This window comes from Octopus sinensis, linkage group LG7 (genome assembly GCF_006345805.1).
Source record: "Octopus sinensis linkage group LG7, ASM634580v1, whole genome shotgun sequence".
NCBI classification, from domain to species: domain Eukaryota; kingdom Metazoa; phylum Mollusca; class Cephalopoda; order Octopoda; family Octopodidae; genus Octopus; species Octopus sinensis.
The window spans coordinates 29,429,958-29,455,407 of record NC_043003.1 but is presented as its reverse complement, the minus strand read 5'-3'; the positions used below and the strand labels follow the sequence as shown (position 1 = coordinate 29,455,407).

General features: G+C 37.3%; 1 protein-coding gene across 1 annotated transcript in view; it reads right to left on the bottom strand.

Moving 5' to 3' along the window:
- The window catches only part of LOC115214361 (restin homolog), an 88,381-nt gene that overhangs the window by 33,212 nt on the left and 29,719 nt on the right, over positions 1-25,450 (bottom strand). Inside the window, exons 7-12 of the mRNA XM_029783555.2 lie at positions 25,237-25,306; positions 18,514-18,656; positions 12,012-12,165; positions 9,669-9,764; positions 5,235-5,371; positions 2,531-2,714 (exon numbers count right to left, since the gene is read on the bottom strand). Of these exons, the coding sequence (XP_029639415.1) occupies positions 2,531-2,714; positions 5,235-5,371; positions 9,669-9,764; positions 12,012-12,165; positions 18,514-18,656; positions 25,237-25,306 (784 nt within the window). The remainder of the gene's footprint in view (positions 1-2,530; positions 2,715-5,234; positions 5,372-9,668; positions 9,765-12,011; positions 12,166-18,513; positions 18,657-25,236; positions 25,307-25,450) is intronic.

Below are 25,450 nucleotides of genomic sequence, written 5' to 3'. Positions count from 1 at the left end.
GGCTGTGCCAGGCTCCAGTCTGATCTGGCAGTGTTTATGTATATATATGTATATATACATCCGACTCGTGGCCGATGCCAGCACCGCCTCGTCTGGCTTCTGTGCCGATGGCACATAAAATACTCCAATCCGACCGTGGCCATTGCCAACCTCGCCTGGCACCTGTGCAGGTGGCACGTAAAAAGCACCCACTACACTCACGGAGTGGTTGGCGTTAGGAAGGGCATCCAGCTGTAGAAACACTGCCAGATAAGACTGGAGCCTGGTGCAGCCTTCTGGCTTCCCAGATCCCCGGTCGAACCGTCCAACCCATGCTAGCATGGAGAACGGACGTTAAACGATGATGATGATGATGATGATATATATATATATATATATATATATATATATATCTAATGTAGGATAACATTTTTTTGAAAAAAAAAATTATATCAATGGCCAGCATATTAAAAAATACCTTTAAAGGTTAAATTTATAAATAACTTATAAAATAAGGGCAAAAGAAAAATTCTAATGCCAAACATGCCGAAAATAGACAAATTGTCAATAACCATTATAATTTATGTGTCTCGAAACAAGCCAATAGAAATTTCTAAAAAATTCCGTTATTACCGTATTGGTCCCAATTTCAGAGTTAATTCATAAGAATTTTCTCCTCCTCAGCGATAAATATGTATTTATCGCTGAGGAGGAGAAAATTTTGAGACGCATAAATTATAATGGTTATTGACAATTTGTCTATTTTCGGCATATTTGGCATTAGAATTTTTCTTTTGCTCTTATTTTATAAGTTATATATATATATATATATATATATATATATATATATATATATACATCAGAGCCAAATAAACATCACTGTGGCAGAGACTCATAAGGCCAATAAATGCATTTCACCTTTGGAGTGAATATTGCTCTGATAGCTGAGATGGTGCTGCCGCTGCACACACAGACACCATAGACTATGTCAAGTAAAGGGCCACCAGACTGATTAGTATAATCACTCACAAACACACTCCAGCCTCTGGATCACAGACATGTGCTGCCTCCACTCTCTACCCCTTCTACCACTACCATAATGACCTCTTCTCCTCAAAGCTGACTGGGTTTATGTTCCTTCTGCTCAGCTATTCCAGCCCACTCAACTCCCCACTCTTCCTAACACATTTGTTGTGTCCAATCCTTTCCTCTGTAATTTCCTTTTTGATCATATCATTGCCACAAATGTTGACTTACAAATATGTTCAAGACAATCATTGAAATCATCAATCTTACTGGTCTCAGAGAGCTTGGAAAGGTCCTGGGCACTGCCCCTTCCTCCAGACTTGGCCAGTGCAAAAAAAAGAAGAGAAAAGAAAACAGTTGATGAATGTCTCAGCAAGAGCAGATGATTCCTGAGTCAAGGTGCCAGCAGTCTTTTAGAGTGCTGTTCTCAGGGAAGATGCACAAAATCCCAAATGGCAAGGAAATATATTCTTAAACAAATTTTATAGCTTTCCTGAGGAGGGTCAACAGTAGTTATAACACATTTTAGTGGTTCCAAAGCTGGTGGAAGCAAGGGAGGAGGTTATCCTCAGACCAGAATGCTTCTTACAGACTGCATACAACTATAAATACACAGAGGGCCAGGTAAAAGTATTAAATTAGGTGATGGATTAAAGATTAAGAATTATGTACCTGGTAATCAGGTAAATGTTTAATAAAAGCAGTACTGCAGCAAGCCAAGCTAAAAATGTATCTACAACACCTGGTGAATGTCACCCATTCTCACCAAACAGTAAGGGTTTATCTTTAAACCAAACGCCTTATATGATGAATTAATGAATGAGCCTCTTTTGGTCAATCTACTTGTAAGAAGTAGCAGTTAAATCTCCCTCAAATTAAAGGTGCATGAACAACAAATTACAACGTGTTGAGGAAAAAAATTGGTTATAAGAAGGATCAGATGGAGTGTGCAAGAGAGAAGACTGTGCTGGTACGATCTTGTGATGTATAGGATTAGGTCAGCAGTATAAAGAAGTACTGGCCACTTAATGTAGATGGAGCTTGTGGAAGAGAGAGTCTCAGGAAGACATTCAACAAAGTAGTGAAAGCTTTGAATCTCATGGAGATGTCAAAAGATGATGACAGCTGTTAGTATGCTTGAAAAAACCGACCAATCTTAGTCAATCTGAGGTTCTGGAAACGTGTATATACACATCCCACCTCATTCAGCCTAATTTCCTCATCAAGTCTTCCCCATGCACCCCTAATATTTCTGTGATTCTTCCATTATTTGCCTAACTGCAGTATTCTCCTATTATAATCAGATGAGGGTACAACTATATATTTTATCCTTATCTTTTTCAGTGACACTGGTTATATTTCTCATTATCTGGAATAACACTATTCAATACCCATCCTTCATTTTTAACATTATTCGTTTCCACTGACATTTTACATTGATCACCCCACCCTACAAACATTCTTCACACAAGTAGAATATCAAATAAGATCAAAAAAAAAAAAAACACAGATAAGATGACCAAACCTCTAAATTTCTCTCTTTTTCAAGATTATACTTCTCTTGCAGACAGATCGATGATCTAACATGGGCGTTTAAATCCTGGAACCTTTTCACTTCATCTTTGGCCATCAGTAATTCGTTCTGCATCTTTAAAATCTCGTAAGAAATTCGAGACACTGATCTGTCAGTCACGCTTTTATGTGTTTGACTGTAACAAATTAAAATAGAAAAATACCTAAATGTTGTCGATGGTTTTATTATTTAGTTCCATGGCTGGGACTAAAACAACAACAGATAGAAAATACAAAATTGTCGTGTTGGTGGTGGTACTTCTGATGGTAGTAGTTGTAGCAACAGCAGCAGCAGTAGTAGTAACAATAGCAGCAGCAGTAGTAGTAGTGGTAGCAGGAATATGATTTTATAGGCCTCTAGGTGTCATGTACTATGAGACCTACAATGATATTTTTAATAACGTTTCACTTAAACCATTAGCATTTAAACCAGCCATATCTGGCCCAGATATGGTTTTATATTCAAACTGTTTTATATTCAAACTAACCGGATCTAGCCCAAATATTCTACCTGTTTTCTGTTCAAAGTGGTCAGATTTGCCTTTCACACCTACCCTTCAATGTCATTCTAAAAACAAACAATCGTAATCATCATCAGAATCATTATTTAACGGCCACTTTCCATGCTGGCACAAGTTAGACGGTTTGACTAGAAATGGTAAGCCTGAGAGCTGCACCAGGTTCCAGTCTGATTTCGCTGGATGCCCTTCCTAATGCCAACCACACCAAGAGTGTAATGGGTGCTTTTTACATGCCACTGGCATGGGTCCCATTTACATGACACCAGTAATGGTCATGACAACAATTTCACAGGTGCCACTTACATGACACTGGTAACAGCTATGACTACAGTTTCACTTGACTTGTTGAATCTTCTCAAGTACAGCATACTGCCAGGGTCTCAGTCACTTGTCATCACATCATTGAAATCTCAAAGCTACAAGATAATGCATGATTAATTCAAAACAGTGGGAATAAACAAGCATTACATTTGACAGAGTAATCTGCTGAATGCTAAAAGCTTAACCTATGGAGGCCTTCAGTAGAGGGCCCTGAGCTGCAGCTCTTAAACTCCCAGCCTTAACCCTTTAGCATTCAGGTTACTTTGTCAAATATAATGCATATTTGTTCACAATGGTTTGAATTAATTATGCATTATCTCATAACCTTAAGACTTTGATGATGTTATTGTATATATTTAGAATGACATTGTAGGGTTAGTGTAAGAAACTAGATCTGGCTAACATAGAACAAGAATATTTGAGCCAGATATGGCCAGTTTAAATGTTAAAAGTCAGGATGTTGCAACAGAGTGGACTCCAGTAGCAGTGACCAAGGACCAAATGGTGGTATTTAATCAAGTGATTGGGTTAAGTCTACAACCAAAGTAGGCCATGGTAGGATCTGAATTCAGAACACAAAGAATTAGGGTAAATAACACAAGACATTTGGACTGACAGTCTAATAATTCACTGCTCTTGACTGGTGTTTTATTTATCAGCCTCCGAAGGATGAAAGGCAAGGTTACCTAAGATAGGTTTTGAACTTAGTAGGCAAAAATCCAGAATAAATAGTGCAAGGAGTCTTGTTCAGTGTCTTACCAACTCAGCTAATTTCCTTTCTCTGTGTTATGGAATCACTTAAACAATTGATGAAACTATTGACAGCATCACTACCCCTGACTATAACATCTACAACAACAGCAACTACAAATCCTAGTCTTGAGCCAAGTAGTGATGACCAGTTACAAAATCCTTTGAAGAATAACACATGACCATCTTCAAAAACAAAAAAAAAGGGCAAATGGATTAAGAAATAAAGTCCCAACACTACAATATGAAAGTAAATTTGATGGCCATGTCAGGAATATGTTTGACCATAGCTCTTCTTGATTAAGGCTGGTTTTGAGGTAAACAATAACAAGACAATGAAGAAGCTTCTTTGTGGTTACTTGACTTGCAATAAATAGCAGCCAAAGTTCCGTTAAATCACACCCAAGTATTATGTCATATGTAAACAAACATAAGTTTGTTTTTGAAGCGCTGAAATGTATTGTAGTACAAGTAGAAAGATATAGGAATTTTCTGCTCTGTAAGGATTTTATCCTATATATGCTGTTCTATCAGTACTTATGCACTGGAAAATATATATCTTTCTGCTTACACCCAAGTATGTTTAAAAGGGAAGGACATGTTGGTTTTATTAGATAATGTAATTTTATATGCAATATGACTGCATGTAAATTGTGGTGGTAACAGAAGGGATATCCTAGATTGTAGTTCCGCTTGATTAATGCTGGCTTGGAGGTTAAATACCACCACCGCCGCCGCCGCCACCACCACCACCACCACAACCACCACCAGCATTGACAAGAGCAACACTTTCCCCCAAACAACAACACCACCAACAACAACCCCTTCACTACCATTGCCAACAGCTCTACTACCACCGATAACTACCAAACTACTAACAATAACAACATCACCACCACCACCAACAACAACAACAACAGCTCCATCCCACTTAAAGCACCACCACAACCACTACCACCACTGTCCACATCAACACCACAAGTCCTCCACACTTCCACAACCACTACCACTACCACCACCACCAGAATGAACAAAAATAGCAAGAAATTGCCACACAAGACTTACAAAGATTCAATTTCCTCATCCAATGCTCTTGTTTCGCTAACCATCTCAATATTAGTTGTTTCCATTCGCCTTAATTGTTTCTCAAGTTGTTTTTGTTCGGTTTCTAATTTGTGGACATTATCTCTCAAAGCTGTGTGCTGTAATGATTTAAGCAATTAGGTTTAACGAATCAAATAACACTAACTAAAGTGCATGTCACACTTCACTGGAAGAGATCAAATTCTGAAAGAGTCACTACTGAGACTATCTTTATATATATAATAATAGCTGATGTAAATATTTGTTGGTTGGTTGGTTGGTTGGTTGACTGATTTCTCAAGTCATATTTTATATTGTAGAGATAGAGTTAACACAAGAGGTACAGGATGAGTGCACATACTAGTTTTAGAGTGAGTAAATGAAAGCTATACACACACACACACACACACACACACACACAACAAACACACACAGATTAAAAGCAAATGAATCATAGACATAGAGGAGTAATTTTATAAGTAAAGTTAATTGCCACATCAAAGTGGCTGTTCCATGCTACTACTAGTTTAACCCCATGCAGATCTTCCGCCAGTAGGTTATCAGTGCAGTGCTGCTAGCAGGGGGAGCGAACCCCCTACTATCTTCTAGTAGACAACGGGATCATGAGACTGACTCAGTTTCAAGCTGGTTGGCTCATCCTCAGTTGTGAGCACCTGGCTGCCATAGCAATAGCCAGGGTCCACTCCAGCCAACAATATGTTGTAAACAAAGCAGCCATCGCTCTCTGATTTGCAATAAGCAAAATAGCTAGTCGTAAAATCTCAAGAAAAGATCAGAGTTGTAACTATATTAACAAGTAGAATCAATCAATACATGAAAATGGCTGTTCCATGTTACTACCAGTTTAACCCCAGGCAGATCTTCCACCAGCTGGTTATCAGTGTAGTGCTGCACCCTATATATTGCTAGCAAGAGGAGTGAACCCCTACCATCCTCTAGTAGACAACAGTAATTTTATATGTGTGTGTGTGTGTACGCATATACGTATATCTACACACACACACACACACACAAACAAACACACACAGATTAAAAGCAAATGAATCATAGACATAGAGGAGTAATTTTATAAGTAAAGTTAATTGCCACATCAAAGTGGCTGTTCCATGCTACTACTAGTTTAACCCCATGCAGATCTTCCGCCAGTAGGTTATCAGTGCAGTGCTGCTAGCAGGGGGAGCGAACCCCCTACTATCTTCTAGTAGACAACGGGATCATGAGACTGACTCAGTTTCAAGCTGGTTGGCTCATCCTCAGTTGTGAGCACCTGGCTGCCATAGCAATAGCCAGGGTCCACTCCAGCCAACAATATGTTGTAAACAAAGCAGCCATCGCTCTCTGATTTGCAATAAGCAAAATAGCTAGTCGTAAAATCTCAAGAAAAGATCAGAGTTGTAACTATATTAACAAGTAGAATCAATCAATACATGAAAATGGCTGTTCCATGTTACTACCAGTTTAACCCCAGGCAGATCTTCCACCAGCTGGTTATCAGTGTAGTGCTGCACCCTATATATTGCTAGCAAGAGGAGTGAACCCCTACCATCCTCTAGTAGACAACAGTAATTTTATATGTGTGTGTGTGTGTACGCATATACGTATATCTACACACACACACACACACACACATATATATATATCACGTGATCACGTGACCGACCAGACCATCAGATGTTGCTACACATCGCTAGTCACAATGCGTTTGCATTGTTTTAGCCTTCGAATGACGCCACCCCGCTGGCTAAACAAGCTGGCCAACAGAAGAAAGAGTGGTGAAAGAGTACAGCAGGGATCACCACCCCCTGCCAGAGCCTCATGGAGCTTTTAGGTGTTTTCGCTCAATAAACACTCACAATGCCTGGTCTGGGAATCGAAACCGCGATCCTCCGACCGCGAGTCTGCTGCCCTAACCACTGGACCATTGCGCCTCCAAACATACATATATATGTATATGGTAAATTAAATAGAGAGATTCAATTGACAATCCAATAATTTATTTATATTATAATATAATATAATATAAGATAACATAAAAAATCATTAACAAACCAAAATCCCAGCCGTCCTTTCACACAGAAGTTTATCTGTCTTTAAACCAAAGCTCTGATGAAACTTATATATGTGGATTGAATTGTTTATAAATCAAATAATGTATATAAGTCGAAACAAATTGGTGGCTCTTTTGGTTTTTTAATGACTTTTTATGTTATATTCATAGTATATTATGCAACATTATAATATAAATGATTGGATTGTCAATTGAATCTCTAGAGATAATTTATTGTTTGTAATTTGCATTATACCCATATTTTTGTGGTATCCAACTGACATACTACTGAATTGGATATTTTACACTACCCTTTAAGGAATTCCTTTCCCTAGTTTGTTACTTTATATATATATATGTATATATATATACAAATACTTATACATATATGTATATACATATATATGATGGATTCTCTCATTGTTAAAGACAAATGAGAGTTCAGTAAATCATGCTCTATGGACATGCATGTGTCTCTTGAGGCCTGCTATTGCCTTGCAAACCTTTTGGCAAATAGAACAAGTTGAGGATTCAATTTGCTTGAGTCCTTGTAGAGCATTTATTATGTGTTTTTCTGTGTAGATGGCCAGGCTTGCTTTGCTCCGTGCCACAAAACCACAATGACAGGTAACGTTTTCATTTAGAGGAGTAGCATGTGTATGTGCGTGCGTGCGTGCGTGTGTGTGTGTATATATAGACAGATAGATAGATAGATAGATAGATAGATAGATAGATAGATAGATAGATATAGATATATCATCATCATCAATCATCATCATCATCATTGTTTAAACACCCATGTCCTTTGTATGAGTTGGATGGGTTGACTAGATCTGATGGGTTCAATGACTGCAAGAAGAAAGATTCATGACAGTCTCACAGAGAAATGGCTTACTCCACAGTGTTGTGAGAAGTATTTCAGAACAACTATGTCAAGGTTACAGTATATTGGTTTCTAATTTTGGCATATGGTCAACAACTTCAGGGTAGGGAATAAGATGATTATATAAACCTCAGTGCTCAACTGACACTCATTTTATCAGCCCCAAAAGGGTGAAAGGCAAAATTGACCTCGGAGAAATTTGAACTAAGAACATAAAGACGGATGAAATTCTGCTAAGCATTTTGCCTATGTTAACTATTCTACTAGCTCACCACTTAAACGGCTACAGTATTTTGAAGGTCATTGGGGCTCTCTAGATTCAAATCATGCTGAGGCCAACTTTGTTTTTCATCATACAGAGCTCTAAGTAATAACATTAAATTAAAGCTTCTGAAGACACTAGTTTGGCTTGTTGCAATGTATAGGTGTAAAAACTAGACTCTGGGAGCAAGTAACTGTCAAATTCAAAGTATTTGAAACAATGCACAAGCAAAGAGTACTGAGGATCAGCTGAACTGACCATTCAACAAATGAGTTAGTACTTGGGGGAAATGCGAACAGAAAAAGAATTTTGGCTACAGTCAAGTAGAAAAAGCGGCAGTATTTCTGTCATGTCACCAGGGCCCAGAACTTTAGCATCCACATTCTAGGAAGAACAGTCATTGAGAAATGCAACAAGGAAAGATGGAGAAGATGCTGCCTAGTCAAAATCAAAGAATATACTGAAAGACTTCTGGCTGAATGCACATTGGCCAGAAGCAGGAATTGATAGAGACAGCAGATGTTGCATACAACCATAATCCCTGACTCTCAGTGATGAGGATGGGAATGGGCAAGGCAATCTGAGATGGTGGTTTAGTGAAATTCTAAGAACATCAGACATTTGAAGGCGCATAACTTAATGGTTAGAGTGTTTGGCTTACAATCATGAAGGTGTGAGTTTGGTTCCTGGACTGGGATGTATGTTGTGTTCTTGAGCAAGACACTTTATATCATGATGCTGCAGTTCACTCATGCACAGAAATGAGTTGCAACATCACTGGTGCCAAGCTGTATCAGTTTTTGCTTTTGCATGGACAACATCAGTAGTGTGGCAAGGGGAGACTGGTATGCACAGGTAAGTGCTAGTCTTCCACAAACAACTTTACTCAAACTTGTGCCTTGGAGGGGAATTTTCTTGGTACAATCCCAAGGTCATTTGTGACTGAAGGGAGTCATTATCCTAAGAACATCATATATGACAGCAGTATTTGTCCCACTTCTTTGCATTCTGAGCACAAATTTCACCATGAGCTACTTTGGTACTTTTAGCTAGGTCCTCTCTGTTGCAAGCATTTGAACCAGGTTTCTGGCTTGTTACTTTACTCTATATTATGAAAAATCCTGTAAAGGGTCAAGGGTACAAATCTTCCCTCTCCTGATTAGAACATAAAACATGACTAAAAATCAAAAAAAAAATACTAACCCTTATTTGTAGAGTTTTCTGTAATTTAGCGTTTTCTTTCTTAAGTTGATTATTTGTCTTCACTTGTGAATTCAATCTCTGGGTTAGCTCCTTGTACTGTTGAGAATAGATAGATAGTTAGATAGATAAATAGATAGATAGATAGATAGATAGATAGATAGATAGATAGATAGATAGATAGATAGATAGATAAATAGATAGATAGATAGATAGATAGATAGAGAGATAGAGAGATAGATAGTTAGATATAAAAATAGATAGATTGTTAGATAGATAGATAGATAGATAGATAGATAGATAGATAGATAGATAGATAGATAGATAGATAGATAGATAGATAGATAGATAGATAGATAGATAGATAGATAGATAGATAGATAGATAGATAGATAGATAGATAGATAGATAGATAGATAGATATTAGAAGTAGCAGTAGTAGTTAGTGACAGTTGTGGTGGTGGTGGTGGTGGTGGTTGGTGGTTGGTGGTTGGGATGATGATGATGATAATAGTGGTGATGGTGACAGTAGCAGAGTGACGATTATGAAAATGATAATGGCAATTGTGTCAACAGTAGTCATACATGGTTTTGTTGTTGTTGTTGTGGTGGTGGTGGGGGGGAGATGATGACGATGATGATGATAATGATACTTGTGGAGATGGCAGTGACGGTAGTACTGGTGGTGTGTACTAGTTTGGAGTTTTGTGTAAAAGTCTAGTCTGGAGTGGTGTTGGATGATTACTCTACTTTGTGAATATATATATATAAAGGGAAGAATTCTAGTGTGTGAGGTGTAGTAATCTGGTGTATAGTAGTGTAGTTTGTTGACAGTGTTTAGTGGCAGTGTGGAGTAGTATGAGGCAGTGTGTGTTGTAGGTCCTTCTGTGCTTCTCAGTGCATTGAGCTGCAAGTTTTCTTCAGTGGAATCAATCAGCTACTATTCTTGCACATCTATTTCACATGACCTTGACTGTCTTCAGGCCATCTTGAAACGTCAATCACCAAGTGAACTTTGACCAGCCCCTTTTATGCATGTTTTCAGGTGGCACACAAGTCATGGATGTTTCTGAGTGCTGTTGACCAGCTAGCAAGAGAATGTGGCCAGCCGGGTGGAATCAGCACTCTGCTGCAATCTCTTACATTAGTCATGACCTTACTCTTCTCAGAATCTCATTTGTGACACAATCACATCAAACAAACCCCAGGATCTTTCTGAGGCACATTTGATGGAATGTATTTAGTTTTCTATCCATCCTTAATACAATATATAGGGTTCTGGACAATAGCATAGAGATGACACATATAAGAGATTACAAGACGTAGCGGGCTACAACATAGGGCACTATCTATTAGAACAGAAGTTTTTTTTTCTGCCTTTAACCCTCCAACGCGGAGTATAGGCCACTTATAATTGAATTCCATGTCGCATAATTTTTCGCTTCTGTACTTATACTCTGCCATGAATGTCTCCCTTTCTCTAGTTCCTTTTGTGTTGATCTACGCCACAAGTTCTTAGGCCTACCTTTCTTTCTATATCCATCCGGATTCCACTGTAAAGCACTTTTCATTACATTTTGGTGTGTCTTTTCTAATTGTGCTACCAATCTACTTCCACTTTTTCTTAAATATTTGCTCCCTAATTGAAATTTGGTTTGTTCTTTGCTATAGCTCCATAAACAGAAGTTTACCCACTAAATACTCATTTAAATCACTTTAAAACATGAAATTTGTATGATAAATCCAGGATGATCTCAAGGTGGTTGGTATTAAAAGGATTAATTTGCATTTGGTGGTGAGGCTCCAGTTCAGGATTTCAGGATTTTGGGAGAGTATGGAGTTTGCTTTGGTTTAAGGTGATAGTATATGTCAAAGGCTCCAATTGTGGGTCAGACATTAGAAGATGGGCCGGTGACTAATGCATACAGAACTCACGGGATAACTGGTCCTAAAACATCTGTCACACAAGCAAACCAGTGCATGGGCATGTTCTAATGCCACATAAACCAGTCCCCATGTCTAAAGGTTAAATACCTAAAAGGTTAGCTAAAGGGAGTAGGAGACTGACAGAATACATTATAAATAAACCAGCAAGAGGCAACAGAAAACTTACTGCTGAATCTTTCCCATGAAAATCCATGGATCTTCAGATTCTGGCATGGGAGAGAGAGGGGGGAGAGGGAGAGAGAGAGAGAGAGAGAGAGAGAGAGAGAGAGAGAGAGAGAGAGAGAGAGAGAGAGAGAGAGAGAGAGAGAGACGAAATGCCATAAAGCATTTTGTCTGGCATGCAAACAATTCTGCCAGCTCACTGCCTAGGAGTCAGAAATATTGATATAATTTTCAAACCTCCATGTTGAGGATCTGAAGACTAGACCTATAGTTATCTATCTTCACTTCAAACACAGTTTTCATCTCTTCATTATCCCTGATGTTCTGTTTAGTCTCAATGATTTCCTTTTTCATCTGTACATTGCTCTCTGCAGCGATCTTCACTGATTTTCTGTAAATCAAAAAAAAAAAAATAGATGTGTATCATACTTATAAGTATTATATTTTTTTAAATGCCTACAACCTTAGTTTGTTGACATCTATAGGCAATGAAAATTAGATTTACTTTTCACCATAGGCTGAAACAGCTGTAAGAAGTAATTTTTAGGATTTCATTAATTTATACTATGACTTTTAAAATCTTATTTGTATTATTATCTTATCTATTGATTTATATAATATTTTTGTATGCCTTTTGATGTTCTCATTTGTAAAATGAATAAATAATCCAATATTATAATATCTGTAAGTTGATGAACAAACCAAATTTGTTTCTCCATTTTCTTATTTGTATTATAAATTTATGGTAAAAATATTTCTTTACTTTCACCCGTTTAATACAATAAATGACTTAATTGCATTGCAATTAAAGACATTTATGTATTAAGAATTTGGGTACTTTACCAACAGTATATTGGATAAATGATATCCCATATTGGGTTACACCCATAACCCCTATCTTACTTTGTACTATATATATATATATATATTATATATATATATATATATATATATATTATATATATATATATTATATATATATACATAAACTACATAAATAATATTTTTATAAACAAACCTGAAATAACCTTCATAGTGAGCCATATATAAACACACACACACACACACACATATATATATATATACATACATACATGCATATATATATTATATATATATATATATATATATATATATATATATATATATATATATATATAATATATATATATATATATGTGTGTGTGTGTGTGTGTGTGTGTGTGTTTATACACACCAACACCCGCAATACAGGAACACCCCATTCTATCCACAACCACGAACCCGAACCATATTTCACAACAAGGAATATAACAAACACACAGGACCTCTTAACACCAACAGACAACCCCTCTACCCCAACCATTTTTTAGACACAGCACACAGATACAGGCAAACAAAATAACACAGGACAGGGAAGAGAAACAGAAACTAATTAAAGTCATCAATTTAACCAATACAGAACCCAACCCCAACCTTCTCAACTTACTCTCCAAAGGTCTTAAATTCACACCAACCCCCCCACGTCCAAACTACTACGAAATGAAGGAAGACATTACAGAATTTTGTAGAAAATTGCGACTTAGTGAGGAACTATTCGACCAGCACAATGAGGATGAGTCACTAGCTAGAAATAAAAGCAACTACACCCCACCAAAAGGTAGAAATAAAATCCTAGACGAATTCTGTGAGCACATTACAAACTTCCCCTACCAACACTTACACAAACCAAAACCCAAACCAAACCTCAACAAGAAAGAGTGGGAAGAATTAAACAAATTAAAAAATGAAAGATCTATCACCATTAAAGAGGCCAATAAAGGAAGTGCAGTAGTCTTAATGGAGACAGAATACTATATCAACTTAGCACTCTCCACCTTGGAAAATGGAACATATTACGAAAAGGCTGAACACTACAATCAACAGAAAATTATGAGAAACTTAAAAACCCTGATCAACCCCCACAAAGAAGAACTCACTAACAAAGAATTCAACTTCATCACAAATTTCACTAGTAAAGCCAGCCTCTTCTACGGTATTCCAAAAATTCATAAAAGCGAATTAATAAGTAAGGCATGCAAGGAAGCCACAAACTCTGTAATCAATGTCCCCTCACCAAATGACCTCAAATTGAGACCTATAATAGCAGGTCCCGCTTGCGAAACCCACCGCCTTAGCAACTTCATTGATACCCTTCTCAAGCCCTTCCTCAAACACATTAAAAGCTACATAAGGGACGATCTAGATATGCTCAACCACCTCCCCAACACACTTCTTGCTGAACAAACCCTGCTAGTAACATTCGATGTAGTTAATCTTTACTCCAACATCCGCCACAACCTAGGAATAGAAGCTATCCAATTCTGGCTGGATAATTACTCCAACGAACTCCCACACCGCATCAAAAAGGAATTTATTTTATAAGGACTCAAATTCATCTTAGAGAATAATTTCTTCTCCTTCAACAACAAATTCTACAGACAGAAATCAGGGACAGCAATGGGAACGAAAACAGCTCCCACTTACGCCAACCTAGTCATGGGATACCTGGAAATCACCCTCTATAATAACGTTCTTAACCAATTTGGCACCACTCTCCACACACACATAGAGAAGAACTGGAAGAGATATCTTGATGACTGCTTCATCCTTTGGCCCGAAACCGTCGAGAAGCTTAAAGAATTTCACACCCTTATAAATGGGCTCAACACAAACATTATTTTCACAATGGAATACAGCCCTCAACAAATTCCCTTCCTCGACATCCTCATTAAAATTCACAACAAAAAAATAGAAACAGACATATACTACAAGCCCACAGACTCCAAGCAATACCTCCCTTTCAATTCATGCCACCCTAGACAAGCTAAAATTAACATTCCCTACAACTTAGCCAAGAGAATTTGCACTATAGTCTCCAATAAAAACACCTGTCTCTTACGTCTACAAGAACTTAAGGACACATTAACAAGCAGGGATTACCCCACGTCACTAATTGACAATGGGATCCAACGCGCCCTAAAACTCAGCACACAGGAACTTAGACGCCCTAAACCTGCTACATCGAAACCCCATACTCTACCATACATCTCTACACACAACCTCCTCAACAATGAAGCTTTTGACACCATCCTCCAGAACATTCCTGTATTAAAAAAGGACCATAGAATGAACCAAATCCTCCTAACACACAAAATCATAAAGAGCAAAAGGCAACCCAAATCATTGAAAACCATCCTAACAAATGCCAAAGTACTGCCAACCACAACAACTAAACCCACAGTAAACAAATGCAATAGACCCAACTGTGGTATATGCATCAACCTAATAGAAGGTCCGGAATTCCTTTTTAAACAAGGACAACGTTTCACAGTAAAACACAACTTCACATGCGCATCAGAAAACCTAGTATATGTCTTAACTTGCTCGGGCTGTAATGGACACTACATAGGCCAAACTAAAAATAGCCTCCGCCAACGCATGACTGTCCACAGATCCCAAATAAAAATACAGGAATACAGAAAAATAGCACTTAGTGCACATATTGATACCTGTGCCGCACAACTTCATCCCAATTTTAGAATCTTTCCCCTCTACAAATTTAAAGACAATGCCACTCATACCCAGCGAATAACCATGGAATCCCACCTTATTAATAAATACAGACCACTTCTAAACACATCCCTCTAACACGAATCCACAACAAACACACTTACACCTGCACACACCCTACACACACTTTTACCCAGATATTAACACCATGACACACGCAAATATATGGTTCCACACATACACATAATTTGATACGGGTGCAAAACATCCAACACTATTTTTTGGAAAGGACTGTAAATATTGACTTCACACAAACACGTTGCTTCCCGATACAGGCACAAGGCCAGCAGAACTATAAATATTGAAAATTGTACCCACACACGCACACATATATACACGCGCGCGCCCCAACATACATATAAACACACACACACACGCACACGCACACACGCACACATACATACATATAGCTCTTCCTGTCCTAAACGAACTTACTTATCCAGCTCAAATTCAGTCAAGCAGAAAATACACTCCTTAACTACGTGCTAAAAAGCTATTTAAAATATCCACATGACGTCTACTGACCAGCCTGAACAATAAGAATTTTCAACAAAGCTATTTTCGAAAACTCCATACACCACCCACATCAACATTCACTCTAAACATTCACGTGACCTCTCTATTATGACCACATCCACGTGACCTCTTTATTATGACCAATAAGAAATTTTAGGCGCGACACTAGCCAAATTTTAACATCTCTGGAGCCTATTTTCTTACCCCAACACCAACTTCCATTCAAACATTCACGTGACCCCTTTATAATGACCAATCAAAATTGTATTGACCATTGTCCACAAGAAATTTTAGGCGCGAAACCAAGCAAATCTTAAACAACTCTAGAGCCTCTTTTTTCACATATAAGAGACAGTAAACCCAACATAAAGTCAGATAAGAGAAAAAATCTATCAGAAAGGAACTCTATCTCTCTTAAAAAATATCTTTTGATAAGCATAACAAATACGCAACCGGTAAAAAGAACTTTCACCTAATTAAATACACTCTCCCTTACTTAAATTATTTTGTCAGCATTTTCTTCATTTCCTTTTTATATATATATATATATATATATATACATATATATGACTCATTATGAAAGTTATTCAATGTTAAGGGTATTGACTTCATGATTATAAAGTCATGTGAACCATGTAGCAGGGTGTACCTTCAGAGAGGGCACTTCATTTCACATTGCTCCAGTACACTCAGCCGAAATGATTACCATCAGTAGCTTGGGTATGACCATGCAGATGTCCCTCTCCCCACTGAGAGGGAAGTCTTGTACTCTCAGTCAATTACATGGTATTTGGGCTAAATTTGGTGATTCTTTTGTGTTTCCTTTTTACAGAAACAGCTTGATGAATTGGTGAACAGTCAAAGGTATTGGAGGAGAGCAGAAAGATTAAATTTGTAGTTGAGAAAAGCTTAGCTGACAAGGAAGACTGGAAGGCATCTTAATATTAGAAAAGAGTTATCTACATCATGATGATTCAAGCCAGGTATTAGAACGCCAACATAATGGCTTATGCTCAATGCTCTGTGAATGCCATAAAGGCAGTAAGATGTGACACAGACAGCTGCAATGGAGACTATGAGACAGTGGCTAGCAGGAAGGGATACAGCAGGCATTCTGACTGTGTGTGTACACCGTATTTCATCCCATGTCTTTGAACATGGCCTTAGGCTCAATTCAGATGGTTAGGTGAAGCTGTTGCAGACTATGGTCAATCACTGGGTTGCTGCTGGAAGGCTATATGTGTGGCAGCGGGATTCAGTTCCTTGTCATAGCCCTGGAAAGAGTCAGAAGTGGGTGACAGAGAATTTCTTCAATTTCTGCAACCCCAATTTCTGACCTCCTAATTCTTCGAATTGTAATCCCATGGATTACTTCGTGTGATGCATGGATGAGAAAGACACCAACTGCTTGTTTGAAAATATTCTTACAGACACAATGAGGAATACATATACTAGGTTCCAAAGCTGTTTTGAGTGTGTGATGGAATCTGAGGGTAGCTACTTTGAATAAATTGTTATCTACAAGCTACAATCAAATTCATATATTTTGATTTTTTTTAATTATTTTACTTTTTGTATTTTCTTTTCCTTTTGTGAAAACTCTCAAATTTAGCCCAAACACCTTGTGTATGCCATGGAAACTGACTTAAGCACTGATTTGATAAGCCTGTAAGCCTAAGACAGTCTTTAATAAACCTGTAGGCCTGATACAGACTTTAAGGAGTCTGTAGGTTTGAGACATCCTTTAATAAGCCCTGTGGACTTATACTAGACTTTAATAAGCTCCTAGGTTCAAGACAAACTTTAATGAACCCATAGGTCTTAGGCAGAATTTGACAAGCATGTAGATCCAAGATAGATTTTGATAAGCCTATAGGTCTGAGACAGACTTTAATATGCCTTTAGGCATGAGACATAATTTAACTTAAGAGAAAAGGCAGAGCTCATGAGATTTTATGGGCTTGAAAGATTGTTGGGAAGAAGAAAGGAAGGAAACAAACCACAACTCATGAGTAACAACAGTAGAAAGCAGCAACACACCAAGATATTCCCAGACCAGAGACAGGGTTAAAATACTTACCATAAAGCGGTGGACTCAGTTAATGACAGCCAAGGGCCAACTGAGGGTTTTAAACTGGATCAGGATGGATTAAATCTACCTCCAAGTTTATTACTTACATGATAAGTGAATACAAGAACCACTGTATGGTCTCTTGGCCTGATTGAAATAACAGGCAAATCTCTTCAAATAACTCACTGCCATCGTGAGAAAAGGAAGGATAGATTTTATACTGCAATTTTAGATGCACTGTACCCGAAAAAATTGAATGTAAGGCAAGATGGTCATGATTGGAGTGGTAACAAGGCTAACCCTTGGGTGAGTTAACAACAACAACAACAACAAGCACAAAGACCAGAGCCACCACAACAACTACAAACACAAGAACAATCACAACAAACACCACAACGACAACGACCACATTAACTGCCACCACAACGACTACATCAACAGCAACAACAACTGCAATAACAACAACATCAACAACAACTACATCAATAGCAGCAAAACAACAACAGCAACAAAACAAAAACAGCAGCAGCAAGAACCACTGCAACCACCACCATCACTTACCTGAGTGTTTCAAGTTCTTCGTACATATCTTTGATGTTTCTTTTTATATTTTTTCTCTCCTCATCAGTAAGTCTTTTAGCTTCCATATTGTGCGCTTTGGCCACCTCAAGTCGCTTTAATGTTTCAGCCTGTGTTTCCTTGCTCTGCAGATACCGCAAATACAGGATAACAAAATTCAAACAGCTCAATAACAATAGTAGTTTGGCTATTATATCTATGATTTAGAGATACCTTTCACATGTAAAACAATAGTGAGATTGGTGTTGGTGTATTTAGCAAAGACGGCATTAACAACCTAACTGGAAATAAATATTCAGTAAGTATGGAAAAGGAAAGAACAGCCAATGACTAAATACTATTTCCATTTTACCAAGTAGTAAGAGACAACTCTTGACAGGTTTTGCTAAGAAGACTATACAAGAGTGAAACATGTTTCCTGTAATTGCTGGAAAAATGAAAACAATATAATTCATTGACATATATTTGTAATGGAAAAGTCACATACACAGATATATGTTCACGCATGCATCATCACCATCATCATCATTGTTTTTAACATTTACCTCTCCATGCTCACATAAGTCTGATGGCGTTTTGTTCAGACGGAAAGGAGACAAAGGAATCAATCATCTTTTGAGTGAGTGCAGTATGCTAGCATGAAAAGAGCATAAGCATTGGCATGACTGTGTAGGCAAAAGAATACATTGGGATATTAGCTGAGAGTGTGGTTTCAAAATAACAGAACACAAAGCATAGGTGTGATAGAAAATAATTACAGGATATTGTGGGTCTTCGCCATAAAGACTGACTTTATTATTGAAGCAAGAAGACCAGATATGATTATAGAGGACAAAATAAACAAGTGGTGTAAGATCATTGACTTTGTAATTCCCTGTCATGGAAGAGTCAATACCAAGGAAATTGAAAAACTTGAGAAATATTAGGATTTAGTAAGAAAACTGAGGAGACTGTGAAAGACTGAGACAACAATTATTCCTGTAGTAAATGGTGTACTTGGCACAACTCTCAAAATGCTACCTAAAAGACTGAAAGAGATTAGAATTGAAACTCGCATTGTTGACCTGCAGAAAAGTACCACCCTATATTCTGCAAGAATCCTATGGAAGATTCTTGGAGTTTGAGAAGACTTGTTGTCGCTAAATTTCAAGATGAAATACCTGCTAACTAAATTAGCATGCACTAGCATCCTCATCCTCATCATCATCATCATAATAATAATGATAATAATAATAATAATAATAATAATAATATGTAATATCAGGAAGTGGATCTCATGGCTTCTGATCTAAGCTGGTTACCATGTACATGCTTTGTCTTGGTGTAAAAGAAGGATTACAATAATATTCTGTACAATACTGCAGATTTGCTTGTCTTATTTGTTTGACCTTAATCAGTTGAGCATGTCCCTTAGTGGCTGATTACAAGCAGGAGTGGTGGTGGTAGTGGGGTATTATAACCATGTGTTGAAAGGGATTCTCTGAGATTTGAATAATTAAGCTCAAGAAACATGGTGTTTCATTCATCAGCCTTACACAATCCTTATTCGGAGACCTTTGAGATGGGCTACTCAACCTGAAGAAAATTCTAACTGGGCCCCACCTGCAAGGTCGTGTGCTGTTTGTCTTGATATAAGATCACTATGTTGCACACATATGGTTGTGATGCATGTGTCTAGTACAAACTTATCAGATGAGTAGTCATGATAGTACACTGGGATTCATATATTTGCATCCCAGTGTCACTTTCAGGGCATGTGCTGCTCTCTCACTAAATAATAATAATAATAATAATAATAATAATAATAATATTATTATAATAATAATAATAATAATAATAATAATAATAATAATAATAATAATGATAATAATAATAATAATCATAATAATAATGATGATGATGATGATGATGATGATGATGATGATGATAATAATAATAATAATAATAATAATAATAGCCATACCAGTCGTGACTTACAGTTTCAATATCGTTAACTGGTCAATTACTGAAATATGTCAGCTCGACAGAAAAATAAGAAAACTGTTGACAATGCATAGAATGCACCACCCTAAGGCAGATACAGAACGACTTTATCTGCCAAGAAAAGAGGGAGGCCGTGGTCTTTTGCAACTGGCAATAACAAGGAAGATTGCTACAATTGGCCTAGACACCTACCTGAAAAAGTCTGAGGACTGGATGTTAAAACTAGTCTCAAAACATGAAAACAAGAAAGCATCATACTCAGTAACAAAACAGGCAAAGGAATATCTAAGTGAATTCCGAATAGAACAAATTTCGGAATTAGAGATAGACATACAAGAAACAAGCACAGAAAAAGCTAGGCGCATGAAAACCCGTGCCAAAACTGCGGCCTTAGATATTCTGAATAATAAATGGCAAGAAAAACCTCTCTATGGCAAATACCCAAAGAGAGCGAATAATGCAGGTATTGACAAAGTCCTGACCCATCAATGGCTAATGGCCTCTGGCTTAAAGTCTGAAACAGAAGGGTTTATCATAGCAGCTCAAGATCAATGCCTACCAACAAGAAACTACCAGGCCAACATATTAAAGAACGGCAGTAGCCCAACATGTGTATGCTGACAACAAAATGAAACCATTGATCATGTTGTCTCCAAATGCAGTCTTCTAGCGCCTACAGAGTACCACAACAGGCATGATAGAGCTGCACAATATATTCACTGGGTAATTTACAAAAACCTGGATTTGCCCCATGAAAAAAACTGGTGGGAACACAATCCACCTCCAGTGCTTGAAAATGAACACATCTCACTCCTCTGGAACTTCACCATTCAAACTGACAGAAAGATAGATGCAAATAGGCCAGACATCATATTGAAAGACTTCAGACAAAGAACATGCCTCCTCATTGATATGACTGTCCCAATCGATATAAACGTATCTGTGAAGACCTACCAAAAACTGAGCAAATATAAAGATCTTGAAATAGAAATCAGCAAAATGTGGAACCTGAAGACTAAAACAATACCTGTTGTCATAGGTGCCCTGGAAATGATAGCGAAAGGAGCTGATCGCTACCTAACTCAGATACCAGGAAACCCCAAAATGGCAGAAATTCAAAAGATAGTGTTCATGGGAACTGCTCATATCCTACGCAAAATATTCTCTATGTAATCCCAAGGTTTAAAACAAACTTTTTTTTTTTTTAAATTTTATACAACACCAAAAAAAAAAAAAAACCAAATATATGGCACACTAGGCATAACAACAACGTGAACTTCCAACCTGTTGTCTCTTGAGGTCTCTGGGTGAGACTTGGAGCCAACTTTTACAGGCATAAAGCAAAAGTCAAACATAGAATAATAATAATAATATTAATAATAATAATAATAATAATGATGATGATGATAATAATAATAATAATAATAATAATAATAATAATATAATATAATAATAATAATAATAATAATAATCTTTTCTGCTAAAGGCACAAAGCCTGAAATTTGAGCAGAGGAGACTAGTTGATTACATCATCCCCAGTGTTTCACTGATACTTAATTTATTGATTACGAAAGGATGAAAAGCTAAGTCGGCCTCAGAAGAATTTGAACTTAGAATGTAGCAGACGAAATACTTAGAATGTAGCAGACGAAATACCGCTAAGCATTTTGCCCAGCCTGCTAACGATTCTGCCAGCTTGCCACCTTAATGAAAATAATTATTATAATTTTTACTCAAGGCACAAAGCTTTGAAAATTTTGGAGGAAGGAAGCTAGTCGATTACATCGAACCTAGCACTTAACTGGTACTAATTTTATTGACCCCAAAAGGATGAAAGGCAAAGTCAACCTCGGCAGAATTTGAACTCAGAATGTAGTGATGGGCGAAATACTACTAAGCATTTCATCCAGTATGCTAATGATTCTGCCAGCTCGCTGTCTTGATGATGATGATGATGGTGGTGGTGGTGGCGGCGGCGGCGGCAGTAATAAATGCCCTGATGCAGTACCAAGCAGTGGCTTTCGTGGCTTCTGATCTTAACTGATTGGAAGTGTTATCATGTACTTTGTTTTGGCTTGGTATAAAAGATGGGCTACAGCAAATATTCTGCTCAATACCACAGATTTGCATGTCAGTTGTTTGACCTTAACCAGCTGAGCATGTCCCTTAGTGGCTGATGATATGTGCAGTGCATCTCTGATCATGAGCAGAAGTAGTGGGGGAGCATCATAGCCATGTGTTGAGAGGGATTCTTTGGGGTTTGAATAATTCACCTCTGGAAATATGGGTGTTTCGTTCAACATCCTTAAACAACCCTTATTCAGGGACCTTTTGAGCGGAATGGGTTACTCGATCAGAAGAAAATTCTAACTGGGTCCCCTACTGCAAGGTCATGTGCAGTTTATCTTGCTATGAGATCACCATGTCACGCACACATGGTTCTGATGTATGTGCTTAGTGTACCCTTCTCAGATGGGTAGTCATGATAGGTATACTGGGCTTTGCATATTTTACCCCAGTGTCACTTTGATGACATGCACTGCTCTCTCACTCAGTAATAATAATAATGGCTACATCCATTATTATTATTGTAGCCATACCAAATGACATGAATGTTGTGAGTAAAGAGGTTAAAAAAATCCCCAAGTACTCCGAATTGAAAGTAGAAATGGCAAGACTGTATGGAAAGTGAAAGAGTAACGTAAAAGTGATACCAGTGGTGATCGGAGCTTTAGGCTCAATCGCATTGAAACTCAAGACTTCTTAAGGCAATTGAAATCCCATGCAAGATTGATGTTTTGCAAAAAGCAGCCTTATTGGGCACAGCGCAAATCTTAACCCTTTCGTTACTATATTTCTGACCAAAATACACCCCTCATGAGTTTCAATTAAATTCTAAAATAATCATGAATCTAGGCTTGTTTCATTAAATAACTGTAACTTTTTTACTTATCAACATATATTAATGTGATATTTGGAACATAATTAAAGAAAGGGTTCTTAATCAATTCTATTGCATAACTTTTGTCTCAAAGTGACTTTAATTACAGGTAAATCCAGGTAAATTGAGCAAAAGCTAAAAATATTAAAATTTTAAATTGAGCAAAAGGTAAAAATATTAAAATTTTGTTTAAACATCACCATAGAAAATGAATCATCAGCTAATATTCAAATGGGTATGCAACAAAATTTTGATAAAGAAGAATTGTGCACATCACTATATCATCAGTTGAATTTAATGCACAACAGGTGTACCATAAAGGTGGAATAAACTGAAATACTGGAATCCACCGCAAGTTTGACCGAACTAAAGAAATCGGTCAAAAAATAATATACGGCCCTGGTTATGGTATGGAAGTGATAAATTGCAGACCACATCGTTCCCTAGGCCATGCTGACTAACATTATTTTCCCTGTATAAAAACTAAATCCACGCAGTACCCAGTATTTGCTTCACAAATTTTCCGAAATTTGAACCCCCATTTTGTGTTTGTTTACATTCTGTGTAAGTTTGTTTCCGCATTGATCGCTTCAAACAATAACTTCCAGACCACATCATACCCGAAGCCATGCTGACTAACATTAGTTTCCCTGTATAAAAACTAAATCCACAACAGTACCCAATATTTGCTTCACAAATTTTCCAATTCGGAATCAATGCTTGATAACATGAAACTCCTATCCATTTTCAAAGTTGAAGAAAAATCGATGCCGAAAAAAATGTGGAAAAAAATCTCCCAAAATTCAGGGAATTGAAATTACATGTCGATCGTTGTACAAAACTGTAGATGAACTGTTTACGAAGTATAATCACATGTTTTCACAAATGTACTAAAGAGATTTGCTCTGATATTCTCATTTAAATATGAATAGGTAAATACGGGCGGCTTTGGGCGGTTTGGTCACATTAACCAAAATTTTTTTCGGGCGGCTTTGGGCAGTTTGGTAACGAAAGGGTTAAGGAAAGTATTATCTGTCTGAGGTCCTTGTTGTGACTTGACAAATAACTAAAGACTCTGGTGCATTTTACCTACACTGTGTTATGAAAGAATAATAACAACAACAACAATAATAATAATAATAATAATAATAATAAAACATTGTGTACAGTGCTCAGGTGCACTACAACTCATCTAAAGTGTATGTATAGTACATAGGGTAATGTACAAGCGTCAGGAAAAGAACAGTGCATGAGTCATGACATACACATATGTGTATGAGTATGGAAGGGGGACAATCAGGTGTAGTTTCGGCGGATTTCGGAAAGCATGAGGGCCTTAAAGGATGCAGTGTCATGGCAGTCAACAACTGACACAGGCAGTTTGTTCCATGCTTCAGCAATTCTGAGCATGAAAAAATGTTTCTGAAAGTCATGAGAGCTGTGCTGTTTTCTGACTTTGTAGGCATGTCCACATATGTTGGACACATGGAGATCAAAAAGGTGTTCAGTGTTGTTGTTGGTGAGGTGGTTGATAACTTTGTGGGTGTTTACCAAGTCCATCGCCAAACGCTGGAGCTTCAATAACAACAACAACGATAATAATAATAATAATAATAATAATAATAATAATAATAATAATAATAACAACAGTAAATGTACACACACATGTGAATGTGTATGTGCATGTGTGTGTATGTGAGAGAGAGAGAGAGAAAGAGAGAGAGAGAGAAAGAAAGAGAGAGAGAGAAAGAAAGAGAGAGAGAGAATAGGATGTATCTTACCTCGTTGAAAGCAGCAACGATTCTGTCAATATTAATTTTCTCTAACTTCATTTTCTCTTCCACCAATGGTCTGTCAAATAAACAAACACTTGCATTATTGGTACAGTGGCTGCAACTGTACAAAGATGTAGCTGAAATAATAATAAATATAGACTTGATAAGGGGCAATTTATTCATTTTCAAATTTCACTAGAGGAATTTAAACAGAGAAATG